Here is a 15,618-nt window from a genome sequence, read left to right as displayed (position 1 = left end):
TAATGGGTAATTAATATCCTAAATGTACCAAGATCCTCTACAACTTAGTATAGTACAAAAACTCAACAGCACCAACTGGAAAAGACAAGACAGTAAATAATCCCAAAGGAGGAAGTATAGTTGTGAAATTGCTTTTCTGTAAACAAGAAAATGGCTCAGCTCATGAATAGTAACAAAAGCTTGCTATTTGTATTTGTATGTGAAAAGATTTGTTTGAAACTAAGAACCAGACTCTCAAAATACACTTGTTATGTATGAATGTCTGCAGTCTTTGGAAATATCTATTAAGAGACTTTTAAAGGTTAGTAATACCCCCAACTTTTAGAATAGTAACCCTGGGAATAGATATATACACTAAATGTCTTCTTGAAAGGTACAGAGCTGGAGAGTTGTCCAAACCAAAGAGAAGTCCTGAGCGCCACCAGGAGGTTGTGCCACACCAAGATTTTATATATCACAAGCTTTTACCTTACTGTGAAAAATTCTGTATTCTCTATGTTTTCTAAAATAATTCTGCATTGCTATCGCAATTCTCATGCTCAAGAGGGAAAAAAAAAGTACCTGGGTGTGGTGGTGCACACCCGTAATCCTGGGCTGGCAGAAACTCCTGTTGAAGGCCAGCCTGAGCTACATGGTGAGACCCTGTGTTGAAAGAAAAAAACATAAAATGTAAAGAAATTTCTAACTTTGATTCAAATAAGGAAATATAATTCAATATTGATATTCTAGTGTTAGTTTATCAACCCCCCCCAAAAAAAAGGACATATGTTAGTGGGAGAGTTCCTGCTATTTTTTCTGATGAAGGAAAAATAAGTTCAAGAAAAAAAACAAGCAGACACTGTCCATACAATAAAAAGATGTTCCAAACACTCATTGCCATTTTCCCCATAAATTCAGAGAGTTGAAAGTTTATCTGAACTAGGTATTTCCTACAGGTACAAAGAAGCCGTCATCGCTTATGAGAACGCAAAGCAATGGAACAGTGTGATCCGTATCTATCTGGACCACCTCAATAACCCCGAAAAGGCTGTCAGTGTTGTCAGAGAGACCCAGTCTCTGGATGGAGCCAAGATGGTAGCCAGGTGACAGTGCATTCGTCAAACTAACTTTGAAAAGCCCTACCTCCCCTCGTCAAACACACACATTCAAAAGGAATATTTATAGGTTTTTTTTTTTTAATTAAGTCCAGGAGTTTTGATTCAAAGACTGACTGTGTGGTAAGTGTATGAGAGTATGTTTGTCAAGTATAAATGTGTAATGTAGAATTGCAGTATATAATTACCATTTATTTCTAAATAGTTTCTCCTGGTTGCAAAAAGCTTGTTTTATAGATCACAAACTTATTTTACACAGCAGTCAAGTTAACTAAAGTACTTCATCCTAGGTTTTTCCTGCAGCTTGGTGACTATGGGTCTGCCATCCAGTTTCTGGTCATGTCCAAATGTAACAATGAAGCTTTCACCCTGGCTCAGCAGCACAACAAAATGGAGATCTACGCAGACATCATTGGTAAGTGTCATTGTCTTCCCTACATCCTTTGAAGATTTTTATCATAAAAACACTTCAACTGTTATGATGTAATGGTCAGATGAGCATGCACACAGAATACCCTTGTTGCAAATGTATGTAAACAGACACATACACACATTACTTGCTAGATTTCAAGATTACTACTTATAGGTGAGGTGGTATCATAGAAAGAACTGTAGTCAAATTTAAGAGCTTTTTGGAAGAATTCCAAGAGAGGCCAGATTTCCCAAACCCTGCCACTTATCAACCAGTAATAGTAAACAAGATTTCACCTTGAAGGTGATGAGAAATAAGGATGATTTTAGAAAAAGTAGATGTTTTCATAAGTTTTATAAATTGAGATATAAATTAAGACTGTATGATTACATTGATGAGGAGTGATATATATACATATGATGTGGTTTTTAAAGATTTTTGCATGTCCAAAAGAGAATTTTATATAGTCTGAGAATGCCTACTTTTAGGTTTTTTTCCCCATGTTTGCAATTATGCCTAGAAACTATTGACATAATTTTAAAATTTGTATTTTCTGGGCCATAAATAATGTTATTCACATCGCTTTTCTTTATTTTTTTATGGTAAAATTCACATAACATAAATTTCCCATTTAAAGCTGTTCAGTCCTGGGCTAGGGATGCAGCTGAGTAGAGTGCTTGCCTGGCATGGATGAGGCCACAGCACTGGAAAAAAAAGATGTTTTTGATTCCCACTGTTGTGCAAGCAGCAACACTTCCCATCTCAGGAATGTTCTCCTCTTCCCATGTTAAACCCTGTACTCATTGAACAATAACTCCACATCCCCCTATCCCCTGATAACCACTATTCTCCTTCTGTCATTGAACTTTGCTCCTGATGGTACCTCATCTAAGTGGAATCATATAATATTTGTCCTTTTGCTTTCTAAAATTCACAAAATCCCCATAATAATTCACAGAACTCATGAGGTGACTTGTTTCAGTCTTCAAGAGAGCATTTGTTGGAAAGTCATTAAGATAATTTGACAAAATAAAGAGCTAAAAAAAAAAAAAAAAGAAAGTACAGATAAAAGCACCTTTAGAGCTAGATGTGGCATTGCATGCCTGTAATCCCAGCACATTCGGTACTTGGAAGAAGGCAGAATGATCACAAGTTTGAGGTCAGCCTGGGCTGCATAGTGAGACCCTATTTCAAAAAACCAAGGGCTGGGATATAGGTCAGTGGTAGAGCTCTTGCATAGTATGTGCAGGGCCCTGGGTTTGATCCCTCAGTACCACAAAAAAATAAAACAAAAAATAAACCCCACCTTTATAATTACCAATGTTTAACTTGTCTGTCCTAATGTAAAAAACCACTATTGCACTAAAGCAATTGAGTACTTCTGAGTTCAGAAGGATTTAGCATCCTCTATAAGAGATGCTTAGATGTAGATTGCTGTCCTCCCACCCACAAACCACACTCACACTTTTCTCCACCTTGCTTTCACCTTTCTCTTTAAACCCTATATCTGCATGAGGCTGGAGGTCAGGGCTGTTTTGCCTCAGTGTCCAGCTCCCAGGGTAAATGTGAGCACTGCATCAGAACTCCAGCACTGTGGGGTCCTCCTTCCTCTGTGCTTAGTATAATTAAACCCTAAATCAAAAGGAAGCAATAATAGAAGAAGGTCTGTAACTAGCATCTGTCTACTTGAACATCCTTCTCCCTATTTGTATTACCAATACAGAAACTGTTGTTCAAACCAAGCATTAGTCAGGTGTTGTGGTATACATCTGTAATTCCAGCTACTCAGGAGGCTGAGGAAGGAGGATTGTGAGTTCAAGGCCAGCATGGGTTGCATAGTGAGACCGTATAAATAAAATAGCATTGTGGAGAGATAAGCATTATTTTTTTGTTAGGGATAACATAACTTTTGGTTGTTCTGAAACTGGCAATTCGTGGTTGAGGTTATAGTCATAGTGGTCCCTGTTGTTTTAGGAGATAACCTGGATTCTCAAAAAACCTTTTCCTCTCCTGATTCCTGATTAGCAGGAAAAGATGGAGCTTAATTGTTGTTTGGGATGACGATGACGACTATTCTGTGATGAAAGCAGACACCAACAGTCACTTGAGGCTGCTGTTAAGGGGGTTTGGTCTCCTATTTTCAGATTCTCTCTTTCTTTGATTTTATTTTTAGGTTAGCAATAAGAGGTAAACACGTTCTCCTCATATATTTCATTCCATGAACTTCCATTGCAGGTTCTGAAGACACAACCAATGAAGACTACCAAAGCATTGCCTTATACTTCGAAGGAGAAAAGAAACATCTTCAGGCTGGAAAATTCTTCTTGCTCTGTGGCCAATATTCACGAGTTAGTATTTGCCAAGAAACATACCCTAGACCCACAGGATTGATTATATGTACTCCCAGATGCCCAGATTTGAAATCTGAGTCACCCTTTGTTGTTGTTAGCACTGGGGATCAAACCCAGGGCCCTGAATGCTCAGCATGTGCTCTTCCATGTGCTGCACCCCCAACCCCTCGGTCAGCTTTGAGATCCTCCTCTCCTCACACACCCACTCAAACCCCTTCCAAAATCTCCCTTTCAAATTCTGCCTGCCATCAACTCTTCCAGGCTCAGGCTACCTGGCTTCAGATCATTGCAATCGTTTCTTGTCCTCTGTTTTCACTTTCTCTGCCTAATTCAGCCTTTATTTGGTTCCCTGAGTAGTACTTGTTTTGCTAGTACAGATGGTGCAAGGTCCAAAGGAGAGGCATTTACTAGCTGTTTAGCTGTGTGTTGCCTGTGTGACAGGGGAGAGACTACTGAATGGCATAGGCTTTATCTACAGGTGACATCTGCTGCTCGCCTCTGGCAAGTTATTGCCACCCAGGAGTCTGGGCCCAGTAGTATCAGATCATGATTTTTCAAGAGAAACAGAAGTCTAGATGCCCTACTTTTAAAATATGGGCCCAGATATTACCATAATCAGTATCTCATTGGCTAAAGAAAGCATGTCCTTGTATTCTTTCTGTCCTCTTAGAAAAAGTCCAAAGTCTTAGCTGACACTCAAGTGAATTTTCTGCCATTTGATCAGCCAGCCTGAGCCTCCCAATATGGCACCAGTTGTTTCTCTAGAAGTGCCCTATCCTGGACTTTTACAGCAAGATCTTCACCAACCTTGCCCTCCATCTGCCTTCTCTCTGCTCCCTTCACACCCACCTGTTCATCCCACAAGTTTTTGTTCCTGTGTCTCCTTCAGGTCATCCCCATATATAACCATCTTTGCTTTCTCATACCACCTATAAAACCAAATAGACTGCTCACTCATCTTTTAAATTGTTTAATTTCTTCACAGGTGTGATACTCAGGAATTAGGCAGTTAACTTAAGATAATTGGTCCCTTTATTGTCATCACATCACACAGATATCACGAGTTAGATTGTACCTAACCCTTGCTGGTATTCTTGGCAGGATCTAGGACAGTCCCACATGCACAGAAGCAGGGGGTCAGTAAATATTTGTCAAAAAAAAATGAATGAAGATAATTCATTCATGCCTATAATCTCAACACTCATGAGACTGAGGCTGGAGGATCACAAGTTTGAGGCCAGCCTGAACTACATAGCAAGACTCTCTCTCAAAATCTTCCTACTGAGAGAAGACACATTTTACATTTTCATTTAATAGGAAATCAGAACTAGATTCTTCAAAGGGTTAACTGAATTCTTCCATTTTTTTTTTTTAAAGACTGGCCCCAACACTGTACAAACCCCTGGTTCAGATGAAGATATTTTCATAATCTATAATAATTCTGTGTGTGAAGCTTGCTTTTTCCCAATGTGAACACTCTGAAATTGTTTAATTGCTATCCATTTCTCACTTTAGGCACTTAAACACTTCCTGAAGTGCCCCAGCTCAGAAGATAGTGTGGCCATAGAAATGGCAATTGAAACTGTAAGTAAACTCTGTAACCAACTTTGAAGAATGCCGGTAATTTTAAAAACATTTTGAAGAAATTTCTAAGTGTGTGTGAAAGTAGATCAAACAATATAACAAACTCCCATGTGCCCGTCATCCAACTTCAATATCAATCTTACTTTATTCACTCCCTACCCTCCTTCCTTAGATTATCTTAAAGCAAATCAGGCATCATATCCCTTCCTTTCTGGATGCAATATCTGTGTCAAAAAGATAAGGACTGTGGGTTTTCTTTTAGGAATAGTTTGTAGACAGTTCACAGATCCTAAATGTAGAACCAATTAACTTTTTCATAACTGTGCCCCTGTGTGACCCTCACAGATGAAGGTATAGAGCACTTCTGGTTCCCCAGAAGACCTCCTCATGTAACCTCCATTCAGCTTCCCCACTAAGGCTAACCATAGTCCTGACTTCTATCCTTGGAGATTAGTTTTGCCTGTTTAGGAACTTCTTATAAATAGACTCACACAGATGGACCCTTTTGTGTCCGCTTTGTTTCAGTCAGTGGTCTGTCTGGAAATGCGCCTCTGTTACTGTGTGTAGCAATGGTCCATTCTTGTTCATTGCTGGGCAGTAGTCTGTGTAAGACCATACTCTGTTAGTGGACATTAGGGTTGTCTCTAGTTTGGGCATATTCTGAATAAAGTTGTCTTAAAGCCATTCGTGTCTTTTGATGGACATAAGCACTCGGTTTTATTGGCATCTATCCAGTAGGAAAATTATTAGGTTATATAAGGTATATTTTTAGCAGTAGTAGGCATTACCACATGTTTTTTTCAAGGTGGTTATACCAGTTTACACTCTACCATCAACGTAAGACATTCCAGTCCCTCCATGTTTCTAGCAAGTGAACCATTCTGATGGATGAGTAATGATACATTCTTATGATTTTCACTCATTTTCTAATGATACTGAGCACCTTTTCATGTGTTTATTGGCCATTTGAATATCCTCTTGTGAAGTGCTGTTAGTCTTGTTTCCAGTTTTTAATTGTATTGCCTCATCTTATCCTTATCAATTTGTAGGTCTTATTATATATCCTGGATACAAGTCTTCATCAGATGCATGTATTGTGGAAATATCTCACGGTGTGGCTTGTCTTTTGATTCTGTAGTAGTGGTCATCCATGTCACCCAAGTATCTAAATTCAACTACTAGTTAGTCGGAAATTATACCACAAGGATACAATCAGCTAAGTCTAAATGTTAGAAACTCTTTGGGACAAACAATCCATTTTCTTAACAACTGACACAGGGCAGGAGGAGGCAGTACAGAAAGAGGGAGAGGGAGTAAAGGGAGGAAGATTAAAATAGACAGAATGTCCAAATAAACTACGTGCAATGCATGGACCTTATTTGGAGACTGATGTCAACTAAACTACTATAAAAAACCCTGTAAAAACCATGGGAGAACTGGGAAATTTGAACCATAACTGGATACCTGACACTATCGAGAGCTCATTGTTGGAGAACCTGGGTCTCCAGGTAGGAATGTAAAGTGGTGCAACTGCTTTTGGAAACATTTGGGTAGTTTCTCAAAGCATTACACAGAGTTTACATATGGCCTAGCAACTCCAACTTATGTTCTCTTGAGTGTAAATAAAACACTCAAGAGAAATGAAAACACATGCTTATGGAGAAAACCTACACACAAATGTTAACAGCAGCATTATCCACCATGGTCAAAAAAAAAGTGGGAACAACCCAAAAACTGATAAGTAGATCAGCAAAATGTAGAACATTCACACAATGGAATATCAAGTCATAAGAAGGTAGGAAGTACAGACACTGCTACAGTGCAGATCAACCTTGAACACACTATGCTAAATGAAAGAAGCCACACCCGAAAGGCCACATAGTGTATGAATCCAGTTATATGAAATGTGCAGGACAGGCAAATACACAGAAACAGGAAGTAGATTATAACATATAATACATGTAATAACATGGTATTGGTACAAGGGCAGATAACTAAAATAACGGAAGAGACTAAAGAGCAAAACACACACACACACACACACACTCACGTATGACAAATACTCCATGGTAATTCAGTTGGAAAGAACGGAGTTTTAATAAATGATACTAGGTCAACTATATTCTTGACTGCTACCTCACACCATATACAAAAATTAATTCAGGATGGGTATAACCCTAAATGAGAAAGCTAAAACAATCAAACTTAGGCAGTATGACCATAGGATAGGTAAAAATTTCTTAATTTGGACCAATAAGCACTAACTATGAAAGACTAAAAAATTAGACTATTAAAACAAGAACTTCTGTTAATACAAAGAACCATAGTGGGGTTGGTTTTAGAAATAAATTTATTTTCCGGTTCTAAAGCCTGGGAAATCTGAGTTCTGGATCCCTGGTGATTCCATTCTTGTGAGTGCTCTCTTCCTGACTTGCAGATGGCTGCCTTCTCACCGTGTCTCACCATATCCTCATGGCTTTTCCTCTGTGCCTGTATATAGGGGGAGAGAGAGAGCGCTCTCCCTTTCTCTTTTTTTCAATACACAAATCTTGTCATAGGGCCCTACCTATATTACCTAATCTAACCCTGATCCCCTCCCAAAGGCCCATCTCCAAATACCATCACTCACATGGAGGTTAGAGCTCCAATGTGAATTTTCTAGAGCCATAAACATTCATTCCATACCAGCCCATAATTTTCATTGTCTTTTTTAAATGATCTTCACATTGATAATTGAGTGTAAATATGGTCACCTTGATCTGTCCATTATAATGTTTCCATCAGCTGTTCTAATGATTTCAGCAATTATGGCTGATTATTACCTGGATCCATAATTTCACTAGGTGAAGCAAAATGGTGTTATTCTATCACTTCTGTACATTAGCTGTAGTTCTTTTATACAGAACTTTTACCCCTCCAGCTGTGATTACCCAGAGATAAGGGAAAGGTAGTATAAACAGCTGACATTCCCTTTCTTTAGTAGTTTTCAGAATGAGTTAGTTCCCTGTCATCTCCTGAAGTTAATCAGTGGGGTGCTTTTCCTTTCAATTTCATTATAAACACATAGATGTTCAGGATATATGTTGTATTTCAGTTCATTGGAATTGATACTATTTTTGATCCCCATAATTGTCCCTTTACATTGATTATTATTTCCATTTGACCCAATCCTATTAATTTTTTTTGAGCCAGAGTCTCACTATGTAGCCCAGGCTGGTCTTGAACTCATAATCGTCCTGCCTTGGCCCCTCAAGTCTGGGATTACAGGTTTGCACCCCGCATTAGGCTCCCGTTAACCTTTAATAGCTCCCTTACTCTCATGGACAAGATCTGGCAGATTCTATTTCTTGTCCCAGACCTGGAATCAGCCATTTTTCTAAGGAATTCTGAGATAAATGTTATTTAGGAACCACAGTTTGTCTGCTAGGACTATTCACTATTACTGAGTTGATCACTGTTTCTGAATCTTTTCAGCAAGAATGTTAACATTTTTATTGTGAATTATAAATTCTAAGGTATCTGTATTTGAAGCTTCAGTGGAATTGTTAAGGAATGGGAAATATTCTCTGATATTTACAGAAGACTGATATAAAAAAAAGTGTTTCTCCAATCTTCTCTGCATGTCCACATTTTCTAAGACCAACTTCTTTCAGGAAGCTGAAATCAAGATTGATAGCAGCACCAAAAATATGCCTCCCACATTCCACTAACGAGGAACTGGGACTCTGGTCCCAAATACCCAAACCCAGGATGGCTCTAATTGGGGTCATTCAGGTGTTCACTGCAGGATCAATCAACTGGGGTCCTCAGGGATGGAATATCATGCATCCCTGGCAAAATGGGCCAGATTCCTGCCCCTAGACCAAGCTCCACAGTCACAGAGATGGAGCCTCTAGGACACAGAAGTACCCCTGGAAGCCCATGGTTAAAGTGGAAGAATTAGGAGTGATTATTTCAAAGTTGTAGATGTCCCTTACAGCTGTTAAAATTCTTTTCCTTTCATTGGTAGTCTTAATTTTTTTTTTTTTTGGCAGTACTGTGGTTTGAGCTCATGGTTTCACATTTGCTAGACAGGTGCTCTACCACTTGAGCCACTCTTCGAATTCCTTGGTATCTACTTGTTGGACTACATAATGTATATAGTAATATACATATATTAAGTTGTATTAGCGGCAGGAGCATGTAATCTATAAAACCAATATATTTATATTTGCTTTCTGTTACTGAGATCATTCATTCATTCAGGCATGTGCATTCTGAACTTCACCATGGATAACTTGCCTAAAGTCCAGTTTTAAATCATTTAATCCCTAGCTTCAAAATCTTCAGTGGGTCCCCATTGTCTCCCAGATGTATTCCCAAGCTGTCCTACCTGGATCACAAAGTCTCAGATCTACCCAGTGGTGATCTAGTCTTACTTCCCTCATTTCACTGCTGGAGAAACTGAAGTCCCAGAAGATGCTGTGGCTGACCTAGAGACACAAGCAGGCAGAACCATACTGCCCAGTGACCCTTCTTGATTGAGCTCCAGCTGTACTCTTGGCTCACTCCGTTCAGTAGACACAAAACTCTTATGCCTCCTAATTTTGTCAGTAATTCCCTAATGTTCCCCCAAATCCCTGACCTCACACATTCTATTCCTACTAACTCAGACAACACATTTCCATCTTCCAATATAGTACATTACTTTCCACCTAGCACCTTGATGATTGAACTGTCACCTTCACGGAGTTGATTTTTAGGGCCTGTCTAAGCCAGGTCCTCTCCAGAGCCCAACCCAAGTCTCTAGCCCCCTGCCTTTATCTGGATTCCCATGGCTGTGACACTTCTTGCTGCTTCCCAGTACATGAAGTATTTCCTTAGGGGGTTACTGCAAAGGAGGGCACTCGGTAGGATGTTGTGTAGGTTGAATATCCCTTATCTGAGATGCTTGTTTCAGATTTGGGAGTTTTGGGGTTTGGAAATGTTTGCGTTTTGGGTTTGGGAATGTTTCCATGGACTTTCCATTCGAGCATCCGGAATCCAAAACCGAGACTCTTTGAGCATCATATTGCCTCTCAGAAAGTTTCAGATTTCAGATTTTCAGACTATAGATGCTCAGTTTACATGAGGCCCAGGTCTTGCACTTAAGATAAGATGCTGTTCACAAGGTGTTGCAGGCACTGGTCTTAGGTTTTTATAGAAACATCTACGAGGTATGTTCTCTGGATGTACAAAAGGAAATACAGTATTTTGATGTAGCAACTGAGAAAAACTCTAGCTTCTAAGGATGGGTCTTGATGGGTGGAGACTCTGCAGATAAGTGAAGAAAGCCCCCGAGTCTGTGTTTCATTTCAGGTACTTACTAGAGGTACCTTTAGGTATGTTTTATTCCATTTCCTTAGCAGACTGTTTGTCTTTTCCCCTTCTTGTACAGGGGTAAGATACTGATTCTGTTTGGGTGTTTCTCTTACAAAACAGGTTGGCCAGGCCAAAGACGAGCTGCTGACCAGTCAGTTGATTGACCACCTGATGGGGGAAAGTGATGGCATGCCCAAGGTATGAGAGAGTCTGCTTTGCTTGGGCGCCCGTGTCTTAGTCATGGTTTACTTTATGTGACCCTATCTAAACCTGCCACGCCTTTGCAACATAGACTTGTAAAACTGTCCCTCTGAAAGCAGCTGCAGATCCTGCAGAAAAACCCACATCAGAGGATAGTATGACATCCACGCTTAGATTTGGCATCCTAGATGAAATAGCCATGCCTTCTACATAACGTCTGTACCACTCACAATTTTTCTGAAAAGTTATAGTTTAGTTTACTGTAAGAATTCTGAAAAGTAATCATTGAAACTATAACTTAGCACCAATGCTAAAAGTCAGCGTGCTTTGTTCGTCTTTCAGAAATCGTGGACCTTGACAAAAGCCATATTGAACATAAAAGTAACTCACTATAATGTAGAAATTAATCACCAAGAGCGTGTTTTCAAAATTCACGATTCCAGTCTTTTCTCCATTGTGTAAGGACAGAAGCCCAGAGCCATCTCTCCCTTTGTGCCTTGCAGTCAAGGACATCTGCCTGTGAAGAACTCAAGTCACTGATGTGAAGAAAGGGTAGTGGACACTAGATCCCTGAGTCTGATTCCTTTATCTTACAGAGAAAATCACTGAGATCCAGAAAGGGTCATTTGACTTGCCAGCTCACCCAGGTCCTTATTATAATAACCTGGAAATCAGCACCAAAAGCATGATGAAATGATCTCAAGTTAGAATACGAATGGGAAGTGGTCCAAGTTCAAAGAAAATTCTATAGCACAGAGAAAATTTATATAGGTGTGAAAATTTCTGAAATACTGCAAAGTTGGTACATTGTGTAAGAATACATTTTGTTTCCAAGCCTGGCTGTAGAGTCAGGTCAGGAACAGACTCTGAATCCAGATCACCGCCTCTGCCCCTCTTCTGGTGTGTTTCAGTTTCCATCCATGAAGTGAGGATAACACTCATTCCTCCTGGGGTTGGCCTGAGGACCTAACCGAGCTACGATTTCTTACCTAGTACTTAGAGTGCTACCTGGCACACATTAACCTCTGAATATATTTTTGATAAGCTAATTCTTTCCTTAAAAAAATTATCAATTCTTGGTTACTGGCAGATGAGTGTGATGGTAAGTGGAATGCAGAACTATAGGTTTTTCTCCCTGAGCTAATGAAGAAAGTGATGTTTGTCTAATGGTTTGTGTGCCAGGATGCCAAGTACCTGTTCCGCTTGTACATGGCTCTGAAGCAATATCGAGAAGCTGCCCGGACTGCCATTATAATTGCCAGGGAAGAGCAATCTGCAGGTGGGTCTCTAAGACTGATTTATTTTTTGTGGTGCTGAGGAACAAACCCAAGCCTCAGACCTGCTAGGCCAGAATTAATTCCTGAGCTGTGTCTCTAGCCCCAGTTCCCTAATACATTTTTTTCTACACACACGGGCAATAGAAGCAAGCCCAGCCCCTTTTCTTCCCAGGAAAAGTATCCAGTTTCTAATCTAAGCTTGCTTTGAATTCAAAAGGCTGAGAGGGCCACTTGTAGGATTCAGAGAAGTAAAATAATTCTGGACTAAGGCTTTCTTTTGTCAGGCACTCTGTCCTCCATTTTTTGTAGCCTCACAGTCCATCTCTGGGACACTGACTTCTCTGGCCTCTCCAACACACACCCCCTTCCTACAGACTCATGGCATTGACTTTCCATTTCATGTATTTGGCTTTAACCATAAAAGAGATATTGTAAGCTGGAAGGTAATTATGCCATATTACTCTGGGCCTGTCTCTTCATAATCTGCAAGACTATTTATGGGATCTCAGAGTGGTTCTGTCCACTTACATGCTCTATAAATACTTATTGACTAAGTCAGAGAATTCATTCGATATCTTCACCAGTTTTTGCAAGGCAAGTGTCTTTGGCGTTCGTAACTATGGAATGTGATTTTGGAAAACATGAAATAAATAAGTCATGACTTACTCGGTTTATGTTGATCTTACACCTCCTGTCTGTCAGGTAAGCTCTAGGAACTTAGTTACCCAGAGAGAACTAGGCCACGCTTCTGCCCTCCGGGTTCATGACAGAAGGGAGTTCAGAGTCGTTACGACAAGCACTAGACTAGGAACAGAAATGTGATTTTTAAAAGGCAGCAGAAAAGGGGCATACAGCATCATGAAGATGGGGTGGTCAGAGCTGGAGCATGGAGATGAGGAAAGGCAGCAAAGGCTCCAGCTGAGTTTGAAAGGACCAGAGAGCAAGAGATAAGAGAAACATGGACTAGAGCAGTTAGGAGAGAATGCCTGGGGAGGCAGGGATGGGCTGGGAGGTGGACAGGGCAGGTCCTGCAGGCCTTAGTCCTCTGCTCAGGAATTTACCCTTGATCCTTGCTGTGAAGGGTTTTGTTTTATTTTTTTGCGGTGCTAGGGATTGAACCCAGAGCCTCACACGTGACAGACAAGTGTTCTACTACTGAGCCTTTGCAGGGCTTATGCCAGCGTGTGAGCTGAAGGTATTGGGATTGGGTTGTGACCTGAAGATTTAAAGCCCAGGGAAGCTGTGGAGGAAGGCTGATTAGCACAGGACAGTGGAGGACTGGTGAGGAGCAGTAATAGTGGGCCTGAGAGGAGAGGCAAAACTGGAAGGACACAAACTCAGTGGCTCAGTGTGCTCTAGGGACAGCTGGGTGCCCTGAGGAAGAATAGGCACGAAGAAGGACATTCTTACCCAGAGAAACTAGCTGGGTGTTAATACCACCATTAAAATAGGAAAAACTGCCAAATTACTGTAGGCAAAAAGTGGTTAAAGTACTGCTAATAACACAGTTAACAAATTTACTTGTGCGACAAGAGGCCTTAGATCCATTCTTTGCAGCAGTGTCACTCTGCTACCTATTTTCCAGGGAACTATAGGACTGCACATGATGTTCTCTTTAGTATGTACACAGAACTCAAATCCCAGAAGATCAAAATTCCCTCTGAGATGGCCACCAACCTCATGATCCTGCACAGTTACATCCTCGTGAAGGTGAGGCCTTGGAGGGACTTGGGACATAGCCTGCCAGGTCCGATCACCTGGAGGGTGGGGGTTTCCTCTGGGTACCTCTGAATGGATTAGAGCGATTTCCTAAATGTCAATATTGTGAAGTGACAAAATCAACATATAGGATAATTCTACAGTGTGCCCCCTTCTGTGTACAAAAAGGTGAAAAGTACTAATGGAAATAAGAAACATACAGAAGAGACTAGCAAAGTAATTTCCTGAAGGAAGGGAGGTATGGAGCAGGGGAGGCCCAGCATCAAAGCCCAGCAAGGGCAGAGCGGGAGGGAAGCAGGTTTTGCTACGTGTCTTTCTAGATTATTTTGTTTTGAATATAGATGTATTACCTGTGCCCAAAAAAACAGAATTACTGAAAACATTTTTGTTTATCCAGAACTTGTTAGTTTATTAATTCTAATTTAGTGAATTTTATAAAATTCTTATTTTTCATACTGCTTTGTTTTTATCTTAATATAAAAATATCTTTTCATTAAGAATATAAAAAAGTATAATGAAAAATAAGCATGCTTTAAGTCTATTGCCCAGATAGAAGAATGCTGTTGTATATTCTCCGTAGTTCTGAAATGCATGTGCTTATTTTTTTTTACCAAATCAAGATATTTATTTTCAGTTGTATATTAATTTTTTAAATCATACCTCAAGTGTATGTGTAATTCACATTAATGTTACTTGTCTGCATCTATCCATGTGTATAATTTATACACTCATACCTGTGTCATACCTGTGTGACCACACAGAGTCCCGAGTGCCCAGTTATGTCAGTGAGCCGTGCCTTCTGTAATTAGTACCAAACCCGCCAGGCGACAAGAGCTTACTTAGCCTTGATGTTCCTAGCACAGGGCAATCGTGTCACAAAGGATTTAAATCCTAATTTTGTAGGGATTGTGTGTGTGTGTGTGTGTGTGTGTCTGTGTGTCTGTGATACCAGGGTTTGAACTCAGGGCCTCATGCTTGCTAGGAAGGTGCCCTGCCATTGAGCCACTCCACCAGCCCTAAATCCTAATTTTTGGACGTGGACAGTTGAGCTGGGCAGGGCTGAGGCCCAGAGTAAGCAGGTGAGGGAGGAGAAGCAGCAGGGTTTCCCTTCCCCAATGAGCACTGTCCAGTAGAACTTTCTAGTGACACAACCGTCTGTATCCCCACTGACCAGTGCTGTAGCCGCTAGCCTGGCTGTGGAACACTTGACCTGTAGCTAGTGCAATGATGGACTAGATTTTATGGGATTTTTTATGTTTTAAATTTAGCCACGTGGCTACCACATTAGACCACACAGGTCTGTAAAATGTTTTTCAGGGCAGGGCAGTTAGAATTCCACCTTGAAGCCCCCAGGGTACATTTCATTTCCCTTCAAAGTGGCAGGAGGCCTCTTTCCTAGAGGAAAGGTGGGAAGGCAGAGGGAATTTTCTCAGCTTCAGACATGAGTGCTGGTGCCAATGTCCTGGGAGCGCAGGTTGAGCAACAGGTATGGACAAGTTGGCAGGAGATACAGAGCAGAAAATCAAGAAGGGTTGGAGCATTACTCAAGTGGTAGAGTGCCTGTCTAACAAGCATGAAGCCTGAGTTCAAACCCCAGTACTGCCACCAAAAAGGAAGGAAGGGAGAGAGGGAGGAGAGGA

At 40.6% G+C, this 15,618-nt stretch overlaps 1 protein-coding gene across 9 annotated transcripts in view; it reads left to right on the top strand.

Annotated features, from left to right (window-relative positions):
• Klhl5 (kelch like family member 5) overlaps positions 1-15,618 on the top strand; it is a 200,906-nt gene that overhangs the window by 171,238 nt on the left and 14,050 nt on the right. For 8 of the 9 annotated variants that reach the window (XM_074042438.1, XM_074042439.1, XM_074042441.1 and 5 more), the window contains 7 exons: positions 936-1,082; positions 1,385-1,509; positions 3,742-3,854; positions 5,373-5,441; positions 10,902-10,979; positions 12,165-12,261; positions 13,845-13,969. In XM_074042438.1, coding sequence (XP_073898539.1) covers positions 936-1,082; positions 1,385-1,509; positions 3,742-3,854; positions 5,373-5,441; positions 10,902-10,979; positions 12,165-12,261; positions 13,845-13,969 — 754 coding nt within the window. Of the gene's footprint in view, positions 1-935; positions 1,083-1,384; positions 1,510-3,741; positions 3,855-5,372; positions 5,442-10,901; positions 10,981-12,164; positions 12,262-13,844; positions 13,970-15,618 lie in introns of those variants that run through there. The other variant, XR_012435829.1, reaches the window with a different exon arrangement.

Source organism: Castor canadensis, chromosome 9 (assembly GCF_047511655.1).
Source record: "Castor canadensis chromosome 9, mCasCan1.hap1v2, whole genome shotgun sequence".
In the NCBI taxonomy this organism is placed as follows: Eukaryota; Metazoa; Chordata; class Mammalia; order Rodentia; family Castoridae; genus Castor; species Castor canadensis.
Note: the sequence above shows the minus strand (reverse complement) of the source record. Positions and strands in the feature narration are given on the sequence as shown.